Source organism: Phaenicophaeus curvirostris, chromosome 2 (assembly GCF_032191515.1).
Source record: "Phaenicophaeus curvirostris isolate KB17595 chromosome 2, BPBGC_Pcur_1.0, whole genome shotgun sequence".
In the NCBI taxonomy this organism is placed as follows: Eukaryota; Metazoa; Chordata; class Aves; order Cuculiformes; family Cuculidae; genus Phaenicophaeus; species Phaenicophaeus curvirostris.
Window position 1 is genome coordinate 26019572 of NC_091393.1, and position 24998 is coordinate 26044569.

The window sequence follows — 24998 nt, forward strand, 5'->3', positions numbered from 1 at the left end:
AAATATGCACTGATGTAAATTCTATGCTTTCAGGTTCATGTGAAGGTCATAAGTTAGAGTTAGCTTCACAGCGTTCCTAAATCCTTGCAGAAATCCTTAATCAGTACAAAAGCGAGATTATAGTTAAAACCACGATGCCTTTGATGTTAACCGTTATGGATAAGGATGTTTTCCGACAAAGTAGTGTTTTCTCATTGATTTGTAAACGTTGACTTTGTGGGTGTTCATCCAACATGGATGGGGAATTAAAGCAACCTCCGTCATGCACGGGCAGCTCACGGAGTCATTGGCCTGCAGGAGCAGGTGTTCCAGCCCTGGGTGAGCCCTTTCCTGGATAAGCAGCCAGTGGGGCATCACAGCTGAAAATACCCTAAGGAAAGCCTTGGGGCTGCCTAAGTGCTGCTGCTTGGTCCCTGAAGAGATCAGTCGGTCAGAGCAGGTCTTGCACGTCTGTCCATATTGCTTGAGGGTTATGACCTTTCACCAGACAAATCACAGTCAAGTTAAGCAAATGGAACAACCGAAAAAAGGCTTTTTAGAATGCTTCATAGAAGAATCATAGAATGGTTTGGGTCAGAGGGTCATCAAAGACCATCCAGTTCCACCCCCTGCCATGGGAAGGGACACTTCCCATTAGATTAGGGTACTCAAAGCCTTATCCAACCTGGCGTTGAGCATCTCCAGGGATGAGGCAGCCACACTTGCTCTGGGCAACCTGGGCCAGTGCTACACCACCCTCAGAGTGTAATATTTCTTCCTAATATCTAACAGAAATCTCCCTTCTTTCAGCTTAAAGCCACGACCCTTCATCCTTTCACTGTACTCCATGACAAAGAATCCCTCTCCAGCTTTCCTGCAGTCTCTTTCAGTACTGGAAAGGTCTGCTCCAAGGTCTCCCTGGAATGTTCTCTTCTCCAGGCTGAACAACACCAACTCTTCCAGCCTGTCCTCATATGGCAAGTGCTCCAGCCCTTGGATCAACTCCGTGTTCTCCTCCAGACTTGCTCCAACACTTCCGTGTCCTTCCTGTACTGTGATTCTTTTGACATCTGACCCTAATTTACAGTTCAGAACAAGGAGTAAATGAGTGCCTGGGTGGGTGGATGGGCTTATGGAAAAGTACACTAAGGTGCCCGTCTGAAAAAAGGCCAGAAGGCCAACCATGTCCTGGGCTGCATCAAAAGCAGCACGGCCAGCAGGACCAGGGAGGGGAACCTGCCCCTCTATTCCTCTCTTGTAAGACCTCATGTGGAGTATTGTGTCCAGTTCTGGAATCCTCAACAAAAGAAGGAGATGGAGCTGTTGGAACGGGTCCACAGGAGGCTACAAGGATGATGAGAGGGCTGGAGCACCTCGCATATGAGGCCAGGCTGAGACAGTTGGGATTGTTCTGCCTGGAGAAGAGAAGGCTCTGAGGAGACCTTATAGTGACCTTCCAGTGCCTGAAGGGGCTACAAGAAAGCTGGAGAGGGACTGTTCATAATGCCTTGGAGTGATAGGACGAGGGGCAATGGCTTTAAACTGGAAGGGCGAAGATTTAGATTAGACATTGGGAAGAATTTCTTCACGATGAGGGTGGGGAGGCCCTGGCCCAGGTTGCCCAGGGAAGCTGTGGCTGCCCCATCCCTGGAGGTGTTCAAGGCCAGGTTGGATGGGGCTTGGAGCCCCTGATCCAGTGGGAAGTGTCCCTGCCCAAGGCAGAGGGGTTGGAACTGGATGAGCTTTGAGGTCCCTTCCAACCCAAACCACTCCACAATTCTTCGTCGCCCAGCTCTGAGAGAGGACACTCGCTTTCTAAAACTTGAAAATGAGTCTTGGGAGAGTCTTGGGAGAAGAGGAGGCTGAGGGGAGACCTCATTGCTCTCTACAACTCCCTGAAAGGAGGTTGTGGAGAGGAGGGAGCTGGGCTCTTCTGCCAAGTGACAGGGGACAGGACGAGAGGGAATGGCCTCAAGCTCCGCCAGGGGAGGTTCAGGCTGGACATTAGGAAAAAATACTTCATGGGAAGGGTCATTGGGCACTGGCAGAGGCTGCCCAGGGAGGGGGTTGAGTCACCTTCCCTGGAGGGGTTTAAGGGACGGGGGCAGGACGGGGGGTGGGGTGGGTGATGCCCCACTGGTTTCCATGGTGACGAGATAGCCCCGCCCCCTCTCTTTGGCCACGCCCCTTCACCAAAGCCCCGCCCCCTGCTGCTCTCCCTCCCGTGGCCCCGCCCCTTCCCGTGCCCCCACACTAGCCCCGCCCCCTCGTGTGCCCACGCCCACGTGTGACTCCGCCTCAGCACCGGCGTCCTTGCCCCGTGACCACGCCCCCTCGTTTAGCCACGCCCACCACGCAAAAGCCACGCCCCCTTTTAAGGTCCCCTACCCCTTCTCGGCGGGCACCCCCCCTCCCTGTGACCCCGCCCCCCTTAAGCCGCGCCCCCTCCTCAGCGGTGGCCCCGCCCCCTTCGTCCCCGTAGCCACGCCCCCTCCCGGCTCCGCCCCGCCAAGATGGCGGCGGGCGCGGCGGGGCGAGGCGGCAGGTGAGGAGCGGCGCCCCCGCCCCCGGCCCGCCCCGCAGCCGCCGCCGCCGGGGGCTCCCGGTGCCGCCCGGCATCGCCCCGCCCTCCCTCTCTCCCCGCCTCCCGCCCCGGGAGCCCCCGGCGGGGTGACAGCCCAGCCCAGCCGGGGAGGCAGCGCTCGCTCCCGCCGGGAGCCGCTTATCCCTTCCCCCCACCCCCCGAACACCAGTCCCGGCCGCCCCCCCGCCCCGCCATGTGGAAGCTCAACAAGAGCAGCAAAGTTCTGCTGGACGATTCGCCCGAGGACGAGGAAACGCGTCCCCGCGGGGCTCCCCAGCCCGCCGCCGCCTTCGCCGCCCCCCAGGTACGAGCGGGGACCGGGGGAGGGGATTGAGGGTCGGGTCCTCGTGCTGTGCTCCCCTCCTTCTCCCCAGCTCTCCCTGCTCGTAGCTCTGCTCCCCCTGCCCGCATCCATCCCCTGCCTGCTCTGCGCCTTCACCTGCTTGTTCCTGTCCCTCAGCCCCGCTCCCCTCCGTTCTTGTCTCTCAGCCCCGCTCCTCCCTCTCCCTTCTTCTCCCTCAGCCCCGCTCCCCCCCTCCCTTCTTCTCCCTCAGTCCCGCTCCCCCCCCTCCCTTCTCCCTCAGCCCCGCTCCCCCCTCTCCCTTCTTCTCCCTCAGCCCCGCTCCCCCCTCTCCCTTCTCCCTCAGCCCCGCTCCCCCCTCTCCCTTCTCCCTCAGCCCCGCTCCCCCCTCTCCCTTCTTCTCCCTCAGCCCCGCTCCCCCCTCTCCCTTCTTCTCCCTCAGCCCCGCTCCCCCCTCTCCCTTCTTCTCCCTCAGCCCCGCTCCCCCCTCTCCCTTCTTCTCCCTCAGCCCCGCTCCCCCCTCTCCCTTCTTCTCCCTCAGCCCCGCTCCCCCCTCTCCCTTCTTCTCCCTCAGCCCCGCTCCCCCCTCTCCCTTCTTCTCCCTCAGCCCCGCTCCCCCCTCTCCCTTCTTCTCCCTCAGCCCCGCTCCCCCCTCTCCCTTCTCCCTCAGCCCTGCTCCCTTGCCCTCTCTCCCCTGCTATTCCCCGGCTCCCTGCTCTCCCTCCCGGCTCCCTGCTCTCCCTCCCGGCTCCCTGCTCTCCCTCCCGGCTCCCTGCTCTCCCTCCCGGCTCCCTGCTCTCCCTCCCGGCTCCCTGCTCTCTAGCAGCGATGAGTAATCACTTTTCCCACTCCGGGATGTGCTTCGGGCTGGAGAAGGGGGTGTTCGCGCCAGCCGTGTGGCTGTCACCCGTATTTTTTGGGGGGTGCTGACTGCTCTCGCTTCCAGCGATCTCTCCCCCTCTCGTGAGACCCAACCTGGAGTCACAGAATCATAAAACAGTTTGGCTTGGAAGGGACCTTAAAGCCCATCCAGTCCCACCCCTGCCTTGGGCAGGGGCACCTCCCGCTGGATCGCTGCTGTGTCCAGTTCCAGAATCCCCAACGTAAGAGGGATGTGGAGCAGTTGGAACGGGTCCAGAGGAGGCCACGGCGATGATCTGAGGGCTGGAGCACCTCTGCTGTGGGAGCAGGCTGAGGGAGTTGGAGTTGTTTAACCTGGGGAAGAGGAGGCTCCAGGGAGACCTTAAAGTCACCTTCCAGTACCTGAAGGGGCTGCAAGAAAGCCGGGGAGGGGCTTTTTACAAGAGCATGGAGTGATAGGACAAGGGGGAATCCCCTTCTAATTTAAAGGCAAAGACTTGGATTAGACGTTGGGAAGAGGCTCTTCGTGCTGCGGGTGGTGAGGCACTGGAACAGCTTGTCCAGGGAAGCCGGGGGTGCCCCAACCCTGGAGGTGTTCAAGGCCAGGTTGGATGAGCAGCCTGATCTGGTGGGAGGTGTCCCTGCCCGTAGCAGGGGGCTTGGAACTGGGTGATCTGTAAGGTCCCTTCCAACCCAAACCATTCCATGAATCCTGGGATTTGCTGTCCTTCATTCCAGTGGCTTTGTAGCTGAGGATACCCCTGGGCAGGGGCACTGCTACCCCTCTGTTAAGGTGAAGCTCAGCCCATTAAACAGTTGTTTGTAAGGACATAATCATCATTTGCAGATGCCCGGGGCTTTAGCAGGATTGCTTGTAGTTGGTTATCTTTAAGTAGCCGCTAACTCACTTGAAAGCTTTCATTGTTAAATGATAAGTTAAATGCCATCAGTGACCTTCTCGAAGTACTGATTGCTTAACTAATGCAACCTGAAAGGAAGGGTATCAGTTGAGTGTCTGGCAAAACAAATAAAAGAATGTTTGTTGACTTAACTTTCCAAAACTTGATAACAATTGGGCATCGATCCAGCTCGGAAGCCTGTTGGCCCCATACTGCTTTGTTGCTGAACTGATCTTCAGCCACCACTGAGTTTCTGTAGGTGTTGTTCCAGAGGTTGTGGGGGACCTGCCTATCTAACTGGTTGGGCTCGATGATGGGTGGGTCTTTTACAACCTGGGGATTCTATGATTCTAAAGCAAGCGCTTGGCTGGGGCTGCCAAGTGTTGAGGTTTGTGCTCAAAAGAAGGCACAATGCTCCACCCGACTTCCCACCCTGTGGCTGTCTTGCTGGAAGAGCTGGAGTGTATCTGGATAATCTGCCTTCTTCTTGAGTCGAGAACTGCTAAGGGTTGTTAACCTGCATGGCTACTGCTGAAGAGCAGCCTCTGCCAGTCGCAGCAGTTATTCCCTCCATGTTCCAGTAGCCAAAATCACCAGTCTGCTCCCTGGTTCAGCCTTGCCTTTTCCTTTCCCTGCTCGGTGAACAGAGGAGCCCTAGCCCTTGCTACTTGTTTGACAGCAGCTCTGGAGATGCATATGGATGACTAGGGTCTTCTACAAGAGCGGAAGGACAGATATTAATTCTGGAGACCCCCTTCAAGGGTTGGAGGCGACCTGAAGCGTCTCTCTCAACCTCTCATACAACATCTAACCTCTCCCTCCTACAGTTTCTATCCTCAGACGATGGCTTCTGCTATCCACAGCTCTCCTAGGCTGGCTTAGCTTCTGAAACCCTCTTGTAGCACCAAAGGTCACCAAAAGCTCACAGTAAATCCCACTGATGGTTCAGGGCTTCTCTTTCTCTACCACGAATGGACCAAGCCCCCTCTGAGGCTCCTGACCTTAGTCTCCCAGGCAGATGATGATTCTTAAGGCGTATATCCTGACAACTCTGAAATGTTCTTGAAGACAGAGGATTCTGAAAAGTGATTGAGGCTGTAGCGTAGCTTGGCACAGAAACTGGAGCGAAGAGCTCTGGGTTGTTTTGGCTGTTAAAATCAAGAAGATTTTACAACTGAGGAAAAAACACCTGACCTCCCCCAAAAGCATTTAAATGTAATAATTTTAGGGTTTATGTTCCATTAAATGAAGGATAGACTATATGGAAAACTGTGACCGCTTGATTAACATTGTAATTCTCATGACCCATCAGAGGCAGCTTCTAAATCTGCCATAGGTACAGAATGTCTAAAACTTGGCTTACACAGATGTCAAGAAAAAGCTTGAGGTAATTGACTGTGCTTGTTAAGCTTGTTAGAGCTGATCTGGTTCAAGGACCTTGCTTTTAGTCTTTGGCACTTTTGATGTTTCAATCAGAACCTGGTTTTGCTCCCAGTAACGTGATTGCAAGGGAGTGAAATCCAGTAATATGTAGGGGCATTTGCTAATGAACTGCACTTTGCTGCTGTGCCCAGACTGGCATTGCCCAAAGCCCTTACTTTGCAGGACAATGTGACTTCCAGGAGTCACAGGGGCAGTTTTTGTGGTACCTTGGCTGTGTATGAGAACGTCTCCTCAGCCTCTGCTCCATTTAAGTGGTCATGGTACAGCCTGCTTAAGATGTGAATGGTCTCCTCATCAAGAAGAGAAGAATCCAGGACTTCCCTAATTTTTTTTGTCTTGTGGGCCTAAATCTAGATAATTGGAGTGCTTTTTAATAAATTAAGAGCATTAGATTTCATGAATGAGTTTATTCTTAGATTGAATTTCCTCTTAATTCTTTTCTGATATAGTCATTTGATAGAAGACAAACTGTAGGCATCATATTTTGACTGTGATTTATGATGTGTTGTTTTCCCCAACACCTATCTTTTGTATTTATTTTCATTTTTAAGGGGCAAGCGGGAAGAACATCCTTAAGCTTCAACCATTCATGCTATAAATAATTCTGAAACTTCTTACTTCAAAGCAAAGAAACTGGTAGTCACATCTGTGTTATTAAAACGGATCAGGTTGAAAGTGTTCCAGTGTAATGAAACCTTGATGCTATATATTGTTTCTTCAAAGCTAAGAAAGGATGAAGGAGTTCTTACTTGGTGCAACCTAGTAATTAGGACATTGCAGGAGCAGACAGCAGCAAAGAATTAGGCTACTATAATTTAAAAAAAACCAAAACACAAACCCAAAACTCTTTTACTTTACATAAATTTTAATTGTTCTACTTAGATATGGAAGCCTGGACAGGGTTTACTCAAGCAAACCTTTGAATTTGTAGTAGTTCATAGCTCTTAAATAGAAAAGCTTAGTTTGATCTAAAAGAGAAGTTTTGACAGTTCTGGTTTTGTGGACTACAGAATGGTTTGATTTTGTTCCAGGGGAGAACAAAAGCAAATTTCAGAACATGAAAATTGCAGTGGGAGGGAATTGTCAGCCTCTGGCCACCTGTTAGCAAAAGTTTCTTGTGGATTTATTTGAATGTAAAAAGTCTTTTTAGGTTCAAGTACTTTGAATTGTTAACACTTATCTCAGGAAACACCTTACTATTTTAAATAAGAAAGACAAGTACATTTTGAAGCAGTACTTGTGTAAATAAATGTGTGGATTATTGTATATTATTTTTAGATTAGACACTTTTAGACCGAATCTTAGAAGTTAATTTTAAATTATGCTTTGAAGCGTAAATACTTGTAATTTATGCGACGAAGGTGCTCTGTTGGCTAAAGTTACAGTTAATACACAAAGGCAACTTAACACGTAAAAAATGCACATGCATAAAATGTGCTTTTGTGTGTCTCTCAAAATATGCTAAAAATGTACAGTGATGGATGCCAAGCGTGCATTCAGTTTGTAATCTAGTCATTATGTTTCAAAATGTAGTTATATTTTTGGAAAGGGAAAAATGTTGGGTTTCGACTTCTGGAAGGCAATACTTTGGCAGCCGTGCTTAAGTTCTCCTAGATCCAAGCTCCCTATCATCTAATCCATCTTCACAGATATCGATGCTGTGTCAATACCCCATGTAACTCTGACGTAAAGTGGCTCTCGACTTTAAAATCCATCTATATATTAGGGTAGCAGATGGGCGACCTATATTATCTGCTGCAGCTTTATCTTTCCTGGAAGAATATTTCAGATCCTTAGCCTCAATCTGTTCTCCCCGACTGCACTTTTTTGTTATGTTCGAAGAGAATATGTGCAAACCCACGTTTTGTGCAGATTTTTGTTTTGACTTGCTCACTGGATGTGTTAAAGTTGGCTGTATGGAATTTTTAGTTACCTGTTTTAATGAAGATGTTTAAGTCTCTGGTACGATTTTAATACCGGCTTTCATCTCGGAATGAGGCGAACTCAGCCAGGCCCTGCAGGAATGGGTGGGAGCTGAGCAGCATTGTGTTCTTTCTGTTAATACATTGAGTAAGGGTATTTTTAATTAAAAAATAAAGCAGTGTTAATCCAGCTAATGCCTTCCTTTCACTTTCTAACCATTTCAGCCTGTCTCAGGCTTTGCCTGCAGTACTCTTATAATTCCTTCATACCTTCTCCTCTCTGCTAGCTTGTTGTTGTCCTTTCAGCAGGCTGGTTGTTGTGATATTTCAGTGACGTTTTCCTGGCTAAAATCCATCACCTGTATTCTGTCATTGTTCTTGAACATTAGATTGTGGGACTGACAGCGAAGACATTCCCGAGCCCTCCCTTAGCTTACCTTTCTTGCTTTTCCTCCTTCTTGTCACATTCATCTTTCAGTAGCTTCTTGAGTGGGTCCTTCTCACGATGAGGTTCTTTCTCACAATCGCTTTGGAGCTCACTGAGCTGACGCTGTCTTTTGGGGCTTTCGGCTTGCTTTTTTTAATCCCTTTCATTTTTCTGAGCTGCTTTGCTTTCTGATTTACACTGTCATCTTTACACAGCTGACCCAGATCACCTGATCTGGGTCAGCTGTGCAAAGATGACAGTGTAAATCATGTAAATTGTGTAAACGGTGTAAATGACTGCTTCTTGCCTCTTACCTGCTCTCAGTTGGTTTATTCTGACTCTCAGAAGTCCTACAAAGCACGTATTGTCTGGTAGGTCTCCCACTATAGACGACATCAGTATCCATTTTTTGGTCGTCAGTGTTTTTTATCTATTGTGCAGAAGGGGAGCTTGTGTCTGATACCGTACTGATGCTTCCTCACTGAAGTCTGGATCTGCTTTCTTTTAATTATTATTTTTCTTTCTGTCTAGACAGCCGAAATCCTTGTGCAGACCCTCACTTCCCATCCTGATGGTGATTATTTCCTCTGCAGCTTCTAATACCTGTGCTGCGTTTCGTCCTCCCCTACGGCCCGCAAACCCCATTGCTGATATCAACATTGCTTATGGCATGAAGTTTAAGTCCTCCTCATCCTTCAGTTTCCGTTTCTTCAGCTGGCTTCCCTGTGTTTTGGGACATTAACATTTAAATCTCTGTCCTTGCTTTCAAGATTTTTCTTAGTACATCCTCTTCCTCTCCCCTGTTTGTCATTTTTATCACTTATCTTTCCTTGAGCCAGTCCAGCTTTACTGGCTCCAGTTGTCTCAGTTTCCTCACCTCTAGCCCAGTACAGAACTATCCCCTTTCACTGATCTACAAAGCTACTATCTTCTCCACATCACTGTTTCGAGATCCACATTCCTTAAGCTATTTGTTGCATCTTCATTGGGTTTTGCGAGGTTTCTGGAGCCATGCTCTCCTAGCAGTGCTGGATTTGCTACCATTAATATAAAAACTCAAGTAGATTGATTTTTGAGAAAGAATTAATCATACGATGATAGAATAGTTTGGGTTGGAAGGGACCTTAAAGATCATCTAGTTCCAATCCTGCTGCGATGGGCAGGGACACCTCCCACTAGATCAGGCTGCCCAATCATTTAATCTGTTTAATTCTTTACTTGGAAAATAGGTTTCTATTTTTTTCACTTGCTTTTATAGAAGCTCTTTGCCAGATTGTGTGAAGACACCCATAATGTAAACAGAGTTATTAGAAGTTGCTGGACACTTTACCAGATACACTGTCTTTCAGCTCTGTCATCAGAGGTACATTTCCAAAAAGGTTCTTTGTAAGGAGCTCTGGGATGGTTCTGTGTGCCTACCCCAAGTACTGATGAAAGCCACCTGTCAAAAGGAGGTGTTGTATGTGCTGGTGAACACTGTAACCAAAAATAATGTGTTCAACCTGCTTTGTGGAAACTATGCTATGAAAATATTGCCATTACTCATGCAAGAGCTTTTTTAAAGATAAGTTGTTTCATTGGAAGCACTATGACTGAAAAAAAACCTGTATGTCAGCTACTGTCAATTAGCATCCATTGTGTTGTTTCTTTGGATTAGAAAAAAAAGCAAATACCAACTGTTAGCATGGAAAAGTTCTTAAAAATAACGTACAGGTTTGCCAGTCAGAAGTATCAAAATTGAAAACTTTAGTGGAGTATTTGAATTGTCGCAGCAATGAAGTAAAATTGATTACTTCTGATTTTGTTTTAGCTTTGACACTGATGGCATTTTCATCTTGACAAATACAGCTCTTTTGATTTCTTGAGGTGTATTTAAAAATTGCAAATTGGGCAAAGCTAAATTGTTGATAAGCTGAGTTTTTTCCTCATATTTTTAAGGTGTTTCATCTTGAATAGTGCACTTCAAAATACGTTTCAGAGAAGCAAAGTCTGACTAATATATTATAACCACTTACTATGGAGATGCACAATGTGTGAACAATTGATAGAATGACCTCGTGTACTGATTTAAAACCTGATGGCACAGGAATCTGATGTTCTAATGTTTCTGTAATGCCAATAAAATGCAGAACTACAAAAGTATTCTAATGTAAATATTTACATTCTGAAATTAGTCTTCTCTGGTAAGTTAGGCCATTTCTATCAACTGACAGTAAAAATTTAGGGATTCTGTTTTAAAATGTAAAGGAATATGAAGCAATAACTGAAGTGGTTAGGTGAAATGGAGTTTGTGGTTGTGCTAAACAGGTTCTTGACAACTGTGGATGCTGGAGGAAAGAACATCATCTTAATTTTAATTTATTCAGTATTAAAAATAATTTGAAAAGTGAAAAACATAGGAAAACTATTTTTCATCTTCTGGTTGGTCTGGTGACTAGGTAGGTACAGAAGACTGGGACCTAGAACGTGGAAGTGTTTCTAAATATATTGGATGGGTTGTGTGCTGTACTTGAAGTAGTCACCTGGGCTTTCTAAGGTCAGCAGACTGAAAGAAGTTCTTCTAGAAATGATCTGATGAATTGTATTTTAGAGGCACGTTTTAAGATTAGCATTGGCTGCTAAATATATCAGGAGATGAAGATATAATTCTTTAACATCCTTAGTTTTTTATATTTTCCTTTTCTTTATGGACAAGGTATTTTCAGTTTTACCAAAGACTGTCAGAGGAAATTTGCAGGATAGGAGGGACTGTCACTATTTAATCACAATGCTTTATTGTTATATTGTAGATGTTTTTCTAAGAGTAGTAAGCAATCTGGTATGGAAAAGGATTTTTTATAGAAGAGAAAAATGAGTTTAAAGTACTGAATTACTGTTGAGCATGAACAGGCTCTAGAAATGCCTAGGTTATTATTTTTCATTGGTGATATTAATAGGAAATTTTCAATTTGCACTGCCTGCCCAGATGGCAGAGTTGGTTCAATCACTTGCTTTAGGGCCGTACAAATGGAATACTGAGCTCTATCAGTAGATGGAATATGGACAAGACTAATGAAATGATCTTGATCTCCATCTGGGCTGCCTCTGCCAGAAAGAAGCAGAGGCAATTCACGATTCAGCATGGGAGTTATGACTGCAGAACACGTAGCCTGTGTCCCAGAAGGAAGCTATGTATGACTGAGTAATGCAGTCTTTATTTATTGAAATTGCAGACCTTGTTTTCCTGAAAGGGCATTTTCAGTTTCATGTGAGTGTTCAGGTACAGTTCAGCTTTATTTTTCAGCTGTGTTAAAAAAAAAAAAAATGTCGAAAATAGTATGGTTATTTCAGTACCCATTTGCAGTTGAGCGCTGTTAGCTCAATTTCATGGCTCTGAGAGAATATATCATACAATCATAGAATGGGTTGGGTTGGAAGGGACCTTCAAGGTCATGCAGTTCCAACCCCTGTGCCACAGGCAGGGACACCTCCCACTGGATCCAGCTGCTCCAAGCCCCATCCAACCTGGCCTTGAACACCTCCAGGGATGGGGCAGCCGCAGCTTCCCTGGACAACCTGTGAAGAATTTCTTCCCAATATCTAATCTAAATCTTTCCCCTTCCAATTTAAAGCCATTGCCTCTAGTCCTGTTACTCCATGCCCTTGTAAACAGTCCCTCCCCAGCTTTCCTGTAGCCCCTTCGGGTACTGGAAAGTCACTCTAAGGTCTCCCCAGAGCCTTCCTCTTCTCCAGGCTGAACAACCCCAACTCTCTCAGCCTGTCCTCATAGTGTTGTCCTCCATGTATTGATTTTTCCACATATATATTATAGGTGTGACAAAGAAAATGGGGTCCAATGCCTCTGATTTTCTGCTAATGACTTTCTTCTTACCCGTGTTTGGGTGCATTTTGCGTTGGTTTTTGATTCAGTTCTAAAATTAGATAAGCAGAGTAATTCAAGCATTAATAATCAGCTTTAGCCTTGTTTGTTTCATTTGATGTTACAGCAAAATCCTGCCCAAACCGGAGGGAACTGTTTCTGTTAGCTGTATTTCAGGATGGTGATCTGGGGGTGTGATCTCCTTTTCCGAATCCATGCTGACTGTTTCTGCTCAGGCTGTGTGTATATAGTTATTCAACTGTTTGGTTTGTAATCAGTGTTTTGGGAATCTTTCCAACTTCAGAGGTTAACTTCCAGGTTTGTGATTTCCTGAGTGATTTTTAAATATTGTTTTTAAGCTTCCCCTCTCCTATCACTAAATTATTTAGTGGGGGTTGTGGAATACTGAGACTTGTGTTTAATTCCACGCTGGAGTATATCTCTTGAGGTGCTGTTTGTTTGCATCTTTTTTTTTTTCCACTTAAATTACACATTTGTGGTTCATTATCTGATTTGCAGTTACTGGCGTGATAACCTAGACTAGCAATTGCGTTCAGGCCTTGCTGAGATGTGATGGTGGGCAGAGGGGATGTATTAGGTCAGTAGAAGGATAAGAATGTACACCAAAAGGACCTATTCTTTTAATAATAGCTTGTTTACTCTTATGTGTGCTTGGCTTTGACAGCTGGCGTGTGTGTACGATAGGAAGGTTCCACTACTGGGTAGAGAAAATCGATAATATACCATTTTATGTACTAGAGCAAAAGAAGGGCATGTGGGGTGAGATGGTGCTTTTATTTGCCTTAACTCTTTGATGTCCAGCATTCCTCATCTTGGCCTGAGTTATGAAAGTGAATGATCTAAAGAGACTAATTAATTACTTTACCACAAAGGAAGCTGAGGGAAGTAGATTACAATTTTGATCTCGGCACAAAAAGGTTTGTGTGCTGGTTGAATTAATCCCTTGAGTACCTTATGGTTTGCAGCATGTCCAACAAAAGGGCACTTGTTTCCTTAGGAAAACACACCGAGCACACCAACCTTTCCCTGCCAGAACTGGAAGGCTATTCAAGTTGCTGGTCAGCATTTCTCACTAGTGTTAGCATTTAGTTGCCTGTTAGTTAACAAATACTACAGTGTGGTCCATTTTTTCTTTCAAATTAAAGCAAAAAATGGATTGTTGTAACTGTAAACTGCCCAGGTTAAAATACACGGGAATAATTTCTGTGTGTTCAGTGTCAGCATGTGTTACACAGCATGATAAAGAAAGCCTGTCTTCTCTCTATCTGCTGTACAGTATCTTGTCCCCTAAAGAAAACAGGAAAACTCACATTGTAGGCTCTCCCTGGTCTCTGAATGGTATCAAAAGTAGCCCTGAATCAGAAGAGGGGTGTATCACTGAAAGAGTGTGTGTATCACTGAAAAACACCGGTTATCCCGTGGATAACAAGTGAAGATGGACTGTGTATGACTTCTCATCTTTTCTCCTTGGTTCTCCCCAGTGGTGGCACTGCTCTCCTCTCTCCCTCTGTCATTTTTTAACTTCACAACCCATCCAAACTGCACAGTGTGCCGTTCCCTCCCCATGATGTGGGACAAAGCTGGCTCTGAACCCCCACACATACTCCTCTTGTTGTCTTTTCCTGTCATAGGGTGTTTGTCTACTTCTCTTTGCTTTCCCGAGCAATGGATTTGTGGCTGCCCCATCCCTGGAGGTGTTCAAGGCCAGGTTGGATGGGCCTTGAGCAGCCAGATCCAGTGGGAGGTGTCCCTGCAGTGGGGGTTGGAACTGAGTGATCTTTAAGGTCCCTTCCGACCCAAACTCACGTATGGTTCTATGAAATCTCATCTCTTTGAGACTGCTAGATTCAAACCTGCTGGCCAGTTTCAATCGAGTTACTGCGAGCACATGGGATGTACGGATGGACATCACAGGCACAACACAGTTGTCCAAAGGGTACTGCGGATAGTTAAGAGTTATAGAATCATTTAGGTTGGAAAAGACCCTTTAAGATCATCAAGTCCAACCATGAACTTAACACTCTCAAGTCCACCAAACCATGTCCCTAAGTGTCATATCTACATGCCTTTTGAATATCTTCAGGGATGGTGACTCAACCACTTCCCTGAGCAGCCTGCTCAAATGCTTCACCCTTTTGGTGAAAAAATTCCTAGTACCCCATCTAAACCTTCCCTGGCACAACTTAAGGCCATTTCCTCTTGTCCTGTTGCTTGTTAATTGGGAGGGACTGATACTTGCCTCCCTACAACCTCCTTTCAGGTAGCTGTAGAGAGTGATAAGGTCTTCCACCCCCCAGAAAATGTATTTTAGTTCTTAGCTTCTCACCAGTTGCTTTCTTGAGTGTTTCATATCTTTTAATGCTTGTATTTTATATCTTTTAACTTTCTGTTGTTTTCTCCCCATCAGCCTCGGCTGCATGAGCATAGTTACTGCAAACTGCTGTCTCATCCTTCATGAGGTAGCACCTCTTCTCTTTCTGAGTAGTAGCCCTCTGTTAACACAGAAACACGGCCCTAGTTGTCAGACTTTAAAAGAAGCAAATAGATACCCCTTACCTACTATTTATTGTGAATTAGATCATTTATCAACAGTGGTATTCACATTTTATTATGCTGACTTTCTCTCATGTGAGATGTTCATTGCATCTCTCGGTTTTCCCCCAACAACTTGAATTGTGAAAGTTGCTTTGTGCTCTTGCTGCTTTGTTCTCTGGCTTCCTAGACGCTGTGTGCCTTCATGCTTCCACCTTTTCTCTGAAGTAGAACATTTAAGTTTCTTTATACACTTTTATATTTTCATTATCCTTCTTAAGATATTTGGAGAGCTGGAGGAATTAAAAGAGGTGTTATTTCTAGAGAAGGTGCTAACAGTGTCTTGTTTTTTCAGGAGACAAGAACAAGAACTTGTTGGTTGTTGAAACTGGTAGCTCTGCCAGCTCTGGATGCCTGAGATAATTTCTCTTCTTACCATACTTCTCCTTGAGGCTTTTCTAGTCCTAGTTATTTTTATTTTTTTTTCTTTTTGGTAACATTTCAGATATATCAGATGACATTTTGCTAGCTTGCACTCTGTGTCCAAGCAGAGATGCTGTCATGTTAACTCTAAGGTTTTGAAACCTCACCCAAGGGTTTGATAGCCGAGAGTGTTGAGGAGAAACAAGGAAACTCGTGAAATGGTATGTGTGGCATTTCCATTTAAAACATTGCCAATGATTCCTTTAAAAGGAAATGAAAGAAAATAAGGAGAAAGAAAGGGAAAAAAGTAATTGGATTTCATTTCAATCCTTACTTTATCATTTTTTGGTGTACAATCTACAGTGGTATCCTCCTGTGTTAAAGACAGCTAACTAAAATCTAGAAGTTATTTAACTTATTAAGATCCACAGGAAGTAATAATCTCATTTTGGATGGTAATAGGAGTTCCTGGCTGTGTTCTGCCTCAACAAGTAAAGCTATCCATCTACAAATCTATTTTAACATGGAGTTGTTATTAAACTATGGTGTGATGGTCTTCATACTGGTTCTAGAAATGCTCCTAACTTCATCCTTGTCCCTTGTATAATATAAAGTATTGCCTTTAAAGTGAATGGAAACATTAGTAGGCAAATAAATAAAGGTAAATATTTAAAAATAATAAAAAATTACTATAACAAAAAAATGCATGGGATTTGAAGGTGGTCTCTCAAAATGAAGTTGGTGCATCTGGGCCCCCCACGTGACTAGAAGTACCTAACACTTCTCCTGCCAGCTTTCTCACCTCTTTCTGATGCTCTTAGCAAAACGAGGTAGGTCTTTGGTACAGTGTAGGAGCTGGAATACTGCGTGTTTTCTGCGTCTTGGGAAACGTGCTTGTGGAGTTGCTCTGTAGGCATAATTTTTGGTTTAGAGTAAAGTGCATATCAACTCCTTAGCATTTCCTTAGTTGAAAAAGAAGTTGATAAATTTGATTTTGAAACAATATCTGGATTACATAAGCAAAGAATGGACCAAAGTGAATACAGGGGATTCTGTGAAACTGCCAATTCAAAGACACTTTCCACAAACCACTCTCTTATAATTTTTTCTTTCTTCGAATTTGAGTTAAAGAATTTAATTTATAGGTAGCTGTGCTGCTTTTGTACTGGAGGACTGTTTGTGGAGTTACATATAGGGCAAAGGAAAAAAAAAGCAACATTTTTCTCATTAAAACACAGACTGAAGGCAGCTAAAATGACATAATTCCTGTACACTATGCCTCACTTTCTGTGTGTTTCTTTGGCCTGTAAAGTGCTCGTAACACTAATCTGAGTTGTCCCATCTGAGGTGTTCAAGGCTGGATGAGGCTTTGAGCAACGTGACCTAGTGGGAAGTGTCCCTTCCAACCCAAAGCATTCTGTGACAGTAACAGGATGGCCTGAAATGAAAACACCAGCTGACTTCAGAGGCTGACAGAAATGCTACCCTACTGAATTACCTCCACTAGCATCCCTGGTTTTCCTGTTATATATGCAGGAGGAAGCAATGCGGGCAAAAGTCTATCTTTGAGGAAAGGAAATGTAGTGCTTTTAATGTGAAGGAGGAAATAATCTCGGGACGTTCCTCTCCCCCAGCCTACGGACACTGCATAGACCATCACCAAGTGTGATATTCAGAAAATCAATGTATATCCAATGAAAAAAAAATACAGACACAATTATTAAGAATCAAATTACATTTTAAATTGGTGGGTTTGGTTCTGTAAAGGCTTGATTTAGTTTTTTTACACTTGGTGCAGCATTTTTCATGACTCCCAGTGCAGTTTTGTTCACATTTCTTAATTTTAGTATTGGTCTTTTATTTTTGCATTGTGATTGTGTTTTGTTCATTTCTTTTTTAATGATGGGCTGAATAGAATAAAAGCATTTATGAATACTTTAAAATGTGTCACTGCTAATTGTCAAACCAAAACTGACTGTGGGCCTTTTATCTTTATCCTTTCTTTTTTGAGAATAAAGACCAGTTTCTTCATGATGAAGTTTCATCTTCAGTGTCACAACTTGCAACAAAGGTAAATAACCTGTTCTTTGAAAGTGTAATGTTTCATAGCATATGTATTTCAGTCACTATATGTTAGGAAGTCACCTGTTTTTCATGTACAGCCTGATTAGGGATATTAATGTACCTCATTGATGATTTTACTTAGGGTCCTTGGTCATAGGGTTCTCATTGAAGTAATTTTAGCAGTGCAGTATTAGGTAGAAAGCTACGTTATTTCCTTTCATCAATGGGCAGGGGAAGGCATCAATTGTCTTTCTTGCATGTGATAGATAGAATCATAGAATTGCTTCATTGGAAAACACCTTTGAGATCATAGAGTCCAACCATACATGTTGATACTACTAAACCAGATACCTGAGCACCTCATCTCCCCATCTTTTAAACACCTCCAGGGATGGGGGACTCCACCACCTCCCTGGGCAGCCTCTGCCAGTGCCTGATAAACCTTTCAGTGAAGAAATTTTTCCTGATGTCCAATCTGAACCTCCCCCGTTGCAACTTGAAGCCATTCCTTCTTGTCCTGTCACCTGTCACTTGTGAGAAGAGATCAACACCACCTCGCTACAACCTCCTTTCGGGCAGTTATAGACAGTGATAAGGTCTCCCTTTGGCCTTCTTTTCTCCAGGCTAAACAACCCCAGCTCTCTCAGCCACTCCTCACAAGACTTGTTCTCCAGCCCCTTCACCAGCTTTGTTGCTTTTCTCTGGATGTGCTCTAGGACCTCAATGTCTTCCTTGCAGTGAGGGTCCCAAAACTGAACTCAAGATTTGAGGTGCAGCCTCATCAATGACAAGTGCAGGGACAGAATCACTTCCCTGATCCTGCTGGGCATGCTGGTTGTGGTACAGGCCAGGATGCTTAAAACATAAAATGAAAATAAGATGTGACAGTAATAGCTGAAGTGAATCTAAAGAAACACCATATTTTAGGTATGACGGGTAATGAAAACATGGAAAGAGACTTCAATTATTTATTCTATTCTATGTAGCTCATCTGGCTGCCTTACCACAAGAGGTTAAGGTCTTTATCTTGTATGTCTTTCAGAAAAGAAATGTAGGCATACATGTTAATTTTTTTACCTTGATATATGTCCAAGAATCTTTTTAAAATATTTTTAAAATACATTAGTAGAAGGTGAAAGAACTTAGAAGTTATGGTATGCTAGAGTTTGTTTTGAAATTCCGTAGGTATAGAAAAACCCATTTTAAAACAGGTTCGTTAGTGTAATAGGATACTTTACATTAATATGTATAAACTGAACATCTGTCTGTTACTTCTTTTTGTTCTACTTCAGACGGAGCATGATTTTCACCGAACGTAGAAGTCGGATCATACTATGCTTTTTTTCTGCTTTCTAGAACAAGTGTATTATTCTTTTGGGGGGAAAAACAAATTACTGTTTATGCCATGCGATGAGTGTTTAGGCAAAGAATCTTTATGTATTTCATATTGAAACATTTTTGTTCCATACTTAGTCATTCAGGAGGGCTTGCTAAGTGTGTGTTTTGACTATTTTTTTAAAAAAAATCCCCCAGGCAAACCACTGCACTGCAGTATTTTTGTATTTTAAAGTAAAGCCCTCTTGTCTTAAAAATGGTGGAAAAAAAGGCACCTTATCCTTCTCATCTACCTTTTCTTTATTGTTGTTTCTGAAGGCACTCCTGTGTTTTATTTGGCCGTTTTGGAAGCTGTCAGTACAGTGATATTTCAGAAGTTCCAGAATCTTTCGTATGTTAGTAAAAGCCTGGTGAATTATCTACGTGGCCTTTTCAGGATGCTCATGTCATGAATAAAACAGTCTCTGTGTTGAAGCAGTATGGTGAAAACCAACAAATTTCTTGAAGAAAAGGGCAGTGGATGAAGGGTGTGTCGGCGCTTTTGGGAAACAGCTTCCCTGGTCTCTTAAAACCTGAGTTTTGAGGCAGTCCTGATGCCCATTTGTAGAAGAATGCCTTTGACCTAAGTTCTGAGGTACAAATATGGGAGCAAATTCTAAAGGCTGGAGATGTAGGTTAGAAAATGTCGTTTTGTTTCTGCTCATACAAACTGCAATGCTGAATAGCTCTAGTTCCCTCTTCACAGATTTCCAGAGATGCAGGCATCGCAGGTCAAAAAGCCTCATGACATCTCAAAGTGAGGGACTGTGAACCCTCTAGTGGTGCTCTACGAAATGCAGAAATCTGTGTTCATGCTGTACCTGGCCCTTTGGCCTCTGCAAAGCTCATCTTGGGGTTCTCAACTATGTGCCAAACCTCCGAGTGAAAAGTGTTGCAGACACTTAATCTACAGTTGCTGTCAGGCTGACTTTTGACAAGAGACAGAGAGTTTTGAGAAACAAATAATTTTAATAACAAAATTGGAGATGTTGTAGCATTCTGCTAGGACCAGATCCTTGAGTTCCAGCTCAAATGTGCCATAGAATAGAATTGTTGGTCTGCACACCAGCAGTTGGTTGAGTTGAGAAATTCTCTCCCTCCAACTACAACGTTTTGATGCCTGGAAGACAAATTTGGAGAGGGATGTGTGTTTTTTTCACTTTGTTATTTGAATTCTTGCACATGATTAAGAGGTTTCATATAAAGCAGGAACAACACTCCTTTAATTAAGGCTGACTGTCATTTTTTTATTATAAAGCACTTAGTTGTAACTTTATTGAACTGTAGAATACTTACGTGGAAAATTCCATCTCTAGGTTTTTATTTTAGATTTTTTTTTTTCAGGGGGAGGGAGGAGGTAAGTTGGAGAAAAAACAATTGTTTCTTCTCCATCAAGGAAGAGAGTAAACCCTGTTCTTTTTGTTTTCATGTATTAAAAGGTTCTGCCAGTGTTGTGTGGAATGCCTCTGCTTCAGAGGGTTTTGATTCACCGCTTGTCAATCCGCTGTGAAAATTCTTGTGAAGGTCTGCTCAAACCTAGCCAAGATACAAATTTCTGGAAATCTCATTTCATACATGCTGGGCAGTGACTTTTTAAGGATTAGCTGCTTAACTACACAACAGCACTGAACGTGCTGATTCTCACTGCAGGTATACAGCAAGAATCCCCTGTAATTGCTCTTTTTGGTTGCTAAGCTATTGTCGTGTGTCTTCTTGTAGCCTGCAGAGAGTGATTTCTGTGCTCCAGAGCCCTGCTGGCCAAGCGGTTGGGAAGTAGAAAAGTCTAATTGGAATTTATCAAAAGTGCTTTTAGCCATTAATAAAGTAACACCCTTTTAGAGTCAAGGGTAATAGGTCTATATGACACCATCCTCTCAGGTGAGCTTAGGAAGTGTCAGTTAGACGAGAGGACAGTGAGGTGGGTTGAGAACTGGCTGGATGGCAGAGCTCAGAGGGTTGTCTGGTTCTCCAGGGGTCAGTACTGGGCTCAGTTTCATTCAGCATATCCATCAGTGACCTGGATGAGGGGACAGAATGTACCCTCAGCAAGTTTATTGATGGCACAAATTTGCAAGAGCAGCTGATACACCCAGAGGGTGTGATGCCTTTGGACACTCTCAATGCCAGTGAGACCTGGACAGGCTGGAAAGCTGAGCAGAGAGGAGCCGTGATAAAACTCAGCTAAGGGAATGGTAGAGTTCTGCACCTAGAGAGGAATAACCTCATTTACCAGTACAGGTTAGGGACTGGCTGGCTGGAAGGCAGCTCTGGGAGTTCTGGTAGGTAACAAGTTGCTAATGAGCCAGCACTGTGCCCTTGTGGCCAAGAAGGCCAATGGTATCCTGGGATGCATTAAGAGAAACTTGACCAGGAGATTATCCTCCCCCTCTGCTCTGCCCTAGCGAGGCCCCGTCTGCAGTACTGTGCCCAGTTCAGGGCTCCCCGGCTCCAGAAAGACGAGGAACTACTGGAGAGAGTCCAGTGGAGGGCCACAAAGATTATTAAGGGACTGGAGCATCTGTCTTCTGAGGAAAGGCGGAGAGACCTGTGTCTGTTTATCGTGGAGAAGAGAATTCTGAGAGGGGACCTTATCAGCGCTCATAAATATCTAAAGGATTGGTGTCAAGAGGATGGAGCCAGATGTTCCCAGCAGTGCCCAGTGACGGGGCAGAGGGCAACGGGTGCAAACTGGAGCACAAGATGTTTCACCTGAACATGAGGAAAAACTTCTTTTCTGTGAAGGTGACGGAGCCCTGGGACAGGCTGCCCAGGGAGGCTGTGGAGTCTCCTTCTCTGGAGATATTCAGAACCTTCCTGGATGTGCTCTTGTGCTACAGGTGAACCTGTTTTAGCAGGAGGGTTGGACTAGATGAACTCCAAAGGTCCCTTCCAGCCCCTACAACTCTGTGATTCTGTAATGTTTGAACGTACTTGCATCTCTTGCTTTGAAATGTCAGCTGTTTTTCTTGTATCTCAACTGTCCCAAGTCCTTGCTGTTACTCTTTGACTTGATCGAATTCTGTGCTTTCTTCCCCTCCCATACTGCGTTCATATATAATAACCATGCTCATCTGATGGATGGATTTAACTGCTTTCAGTTAAATTTACACATGGTCTTCCTCTTTAGTGTATGTTCATCTATATCTACATAGTTTTTGTGCAATGTACTTCTTGTTTTTCTTCTAGGACTGATGTACTTCTTTAGTTTATACTCAACTGTTAATATTCTGGATTTGTTGCCTTCTAGTCTAATTTTTCATGAACCTTCTTGCCCTCTGGTATAGCTCTAATGATGAGCTACCTACCTTTGACAATAAAATTAATTGAAAAATTGTCTTATTGATGCTTTACTGTTTCCCACTAGACTCTTTGATTATTCATTTGTTACTTCTTGCCTGTTTACCTAGCGTGGGAAGCTGAGAGTCATGGAAATGATCAGAATTGTTGATGTGGTGGAAAATTGTATCCCTGGAGTCATAATTTTGGTAGTAATACCCCTCAGTTTTGTTGGAGACGTCCAGTTTAAGAGGAACTGTACCTTTCTGGGGCACTTCATAAAGTTAACTGTCAGTTGATACTTGTTCCCCATTTTTTCTGAACAAAATAAAATCGTAGTCAACATATGCAATTTTTATACAGTAGTAATATAGGTAACAAAATAGAAACCTCTTATTTTAAGGGTTGAGTTTAAATAGTGAAGCTTAGGAGGTGAGTTTGGGGAAGCCATACTGTGCGTATAAAGCTGTATGTATGGAAGAAAGTAGAGGATGACTGGATGACTGCACCTTTGAGATAGATGGTGCTTGAGCTAATATAGTAGTTACTGCCGCAAAAATGGTGCTGTTGCCCCTAACTTCCACATTCTTTGGTGACTGGTATTATTTAATGAGCTGGTTCTTATGCAGAAAATGAGTTTGCTTTCTTTTGGCTTAGTCAGTTGAACTGGTTTTCTACAGCGTTACACAGGTACGAAACCACAACGTAAGGAAGGCAGTAAAAATGCAAGCAGGCAATGGACTGGGTTGACCTTTTTCAGCAGCAGTGTCTGAGCTTGGAGCTAGATGATCTTTAAAGTCCCTTCCAATCCAAACTATTCTATGATTCTTGCCAGGAATCTGTTGGACAGATGGGCAGCGATGCTGAGCTACTGGCAAAGCGGAGGGATGTAACAGGGAGAAACAGCAGACAGTTTGATCAGAATGCAGGCTGCAGTCTCTACATGGTGTTCCAGAGGTGATTACTTGTATGCCCAGTTTCAGAAGATCTGCTAATCAAATGGCATCTTTTTCATGGTGGAGAAAGTACTTCATAAGCTGGAATTTCCTCTACTAAAGGGGAAGAATCTGTGCTCTGGGCTTGAGCTCTTTAGGTGCTTTCTGGGACATGAGGATGGTTGTTCAGTAGCCAGTTAGTGGATTAATAGGTATGTATAATTGTATTTCTACCGGTCCTTTTAGGTAATTGCCCAGGGCGTGGTACTGCACAGATTTTCATGATCTGAAATGGAAGATATGTGAGGAACTTTAATAATGGCTATTCTAGCAGGCATGCTTTATGCTCTCATAGACAAAGCGGTGTGAGACCAGTCTGTAATCCTACTTCACTGAATTCCAAAATAGCATCTTGAGAAGTTTCTGCTTTGTTTCTGGTTGGTGTTTTTGAAAAATACTAGACTGCAGCATCCAGTGTGGTCCTCTAACAGTTTTGACTTTCTAACATCTGATGTTACAATTCTAGCCCTTAATAGTGCTCTCTTTTCGTTGCAATCTTTTATGGGCATTTCACTATATTATTAATAATAACATTATTCTACCCCCTCTACTTCTCTCTTGTGAGACTTCACCTGGAGTCCTGTCTCCCGTTTTGGAATCCCCAACATAAGGATATAGAACTGTTGGAACAGGTCCAGAGGAGGCCACAAAGGCAATTTGAGGGCTGGAGCACCTCTGCTAGGAGGACAGGCTGAGAGAGTTGGGGTTGTTCAGCCTGGAGAAGAGAAGGCTCCAGGGAGAACTTAGAGCAGCCCTCCAGTACTGCAAGAGGCTACAGGAAAGCTGGGGGAGGGGCTTTTTCCAAGGATATGGAGTGATAGGATGAGGGGGAATGGCTTTAAATTGGAAGGGGAAGATTTAGATTAGTCATTGGGAAGAAATTCTTCTCAATGAGGGTGGGGAGGCCCTGGCCCAGGTTGCCCAGGGAAGCTGTGGCTGCCCCATCCCTGGAGGTGTTCAAGGCCAGGTTGGATGGGGCTTTGAGCAGCCTGGTCTGGCCGGAGTTATCCCTGCCCATGGCAGGGGGGTTGGAACTGGATGGACTTTAAGGTCCCTTCCAACCTAAACCATTCTATGATTGTTATTATTAACCTGAAATTTTGACCGAACCCCAGTGGTTTCAATCGGCTTTGATTTTCAAAGGTCACCTCCTCCAAGCTCAAGAATAGCCCATCACATCAAACAGAGAAAGAAGCAAAGGTAGCAGGAGGCTTCTCCGAACAAGATGTTCCTAAAAAACCTCAGATGTAAAAAGGAACCATACAGGAGGTGGAGGCAGGGTCAAGCGAGCTAGAGGGAATATAGAAACAGTGGGGAATGGGCTTAGGAGAGATGAATCCTACCTAGAGTTAAATCTGGTGAGGAAAATGAAGAGGGACAAGAAAGGTTCCTGCTTTTACACCAGCAGCAGGGAGAGTGATGGGGTCAGGTGAAGAAGATGGAGTCAGACTGTTCTTGGTGGTGCTCAGTGAATGGGCAAGAGGCAATGGGCACGAACTAAAATGAAAGAAATACCATTTAAAAATAAGAAAAAAATGTTTTCACCGTGGAGGTGGTCAAGCCCTGGAACGGGCTGCCCGGAAAGGTGGTGGATTAATCCAGCTGCGGAGTTACTCAAAAGCTGGCTGTGCGTGATCCTTGGCAATCTGCTCTAGCTGGCCCTGCTTTGAGCAGTGTGATTGGACAGGATGGTCTCCAAAGGTCCCTTCCAGCTGTAGTCTGCGTAATTCTGTGAACGTTGGATGTTGAATTATTTCTTTTTCCACTGACACATGGAAAATTACTTTAAGGGTTCGAGAATACAAGCCAGTCAGTTTTGTATATTAACTTCTTTGAAAACTTCAGGAATAGTGCTTTTGAGTTTTGTGTAGACGGTTACATCAGAGCTTCTGCAAGTGGCTTGATGTTTTTTCATACTTTATTAACCTTAATCTTTTTATGTAAAATAAGCGTCTGATGTGGTGATGAGTCAGCTTACCAGAGTGTCATCTCTTTACTTATTGACCTTCCTTAACATCCATTGCAAGGAAAGTAATTG

At 44.3% G+C, this 24998-nt stretch overlaps 1 protein-coding gene across 2 annotated transcripts in view; it reads left to right on the forward strand.

The window, feature by feature from the left end:
- Positions 1-2602: 2602 nt before the first annotated feature.
- TDRP (testis development related protein) overlaps positions 2603-24998 on the forward strand; it is a 31217-nt gene continuing 8821 nt past the window's right edge. The window contains exons 1-2 of one of the 2 annotated variants that reach the window (XM_069851609.1): positions 2616-2867; positions 17263-17322. In XM_069851609.1, coding sequence (XP_069707710.1) covers positions 2757-2867; positions 17263-17322 — 171 coding nt within the window. In that variant the 5' untranslated portion in view covers positions 2616-2756. Of the gene's footprint in view, positions 2868-17262; positions 17323-24998 lie in introns of both variants that reach the window. The other variant, XM_069851608.1, reaches the window with a different exon arrangement.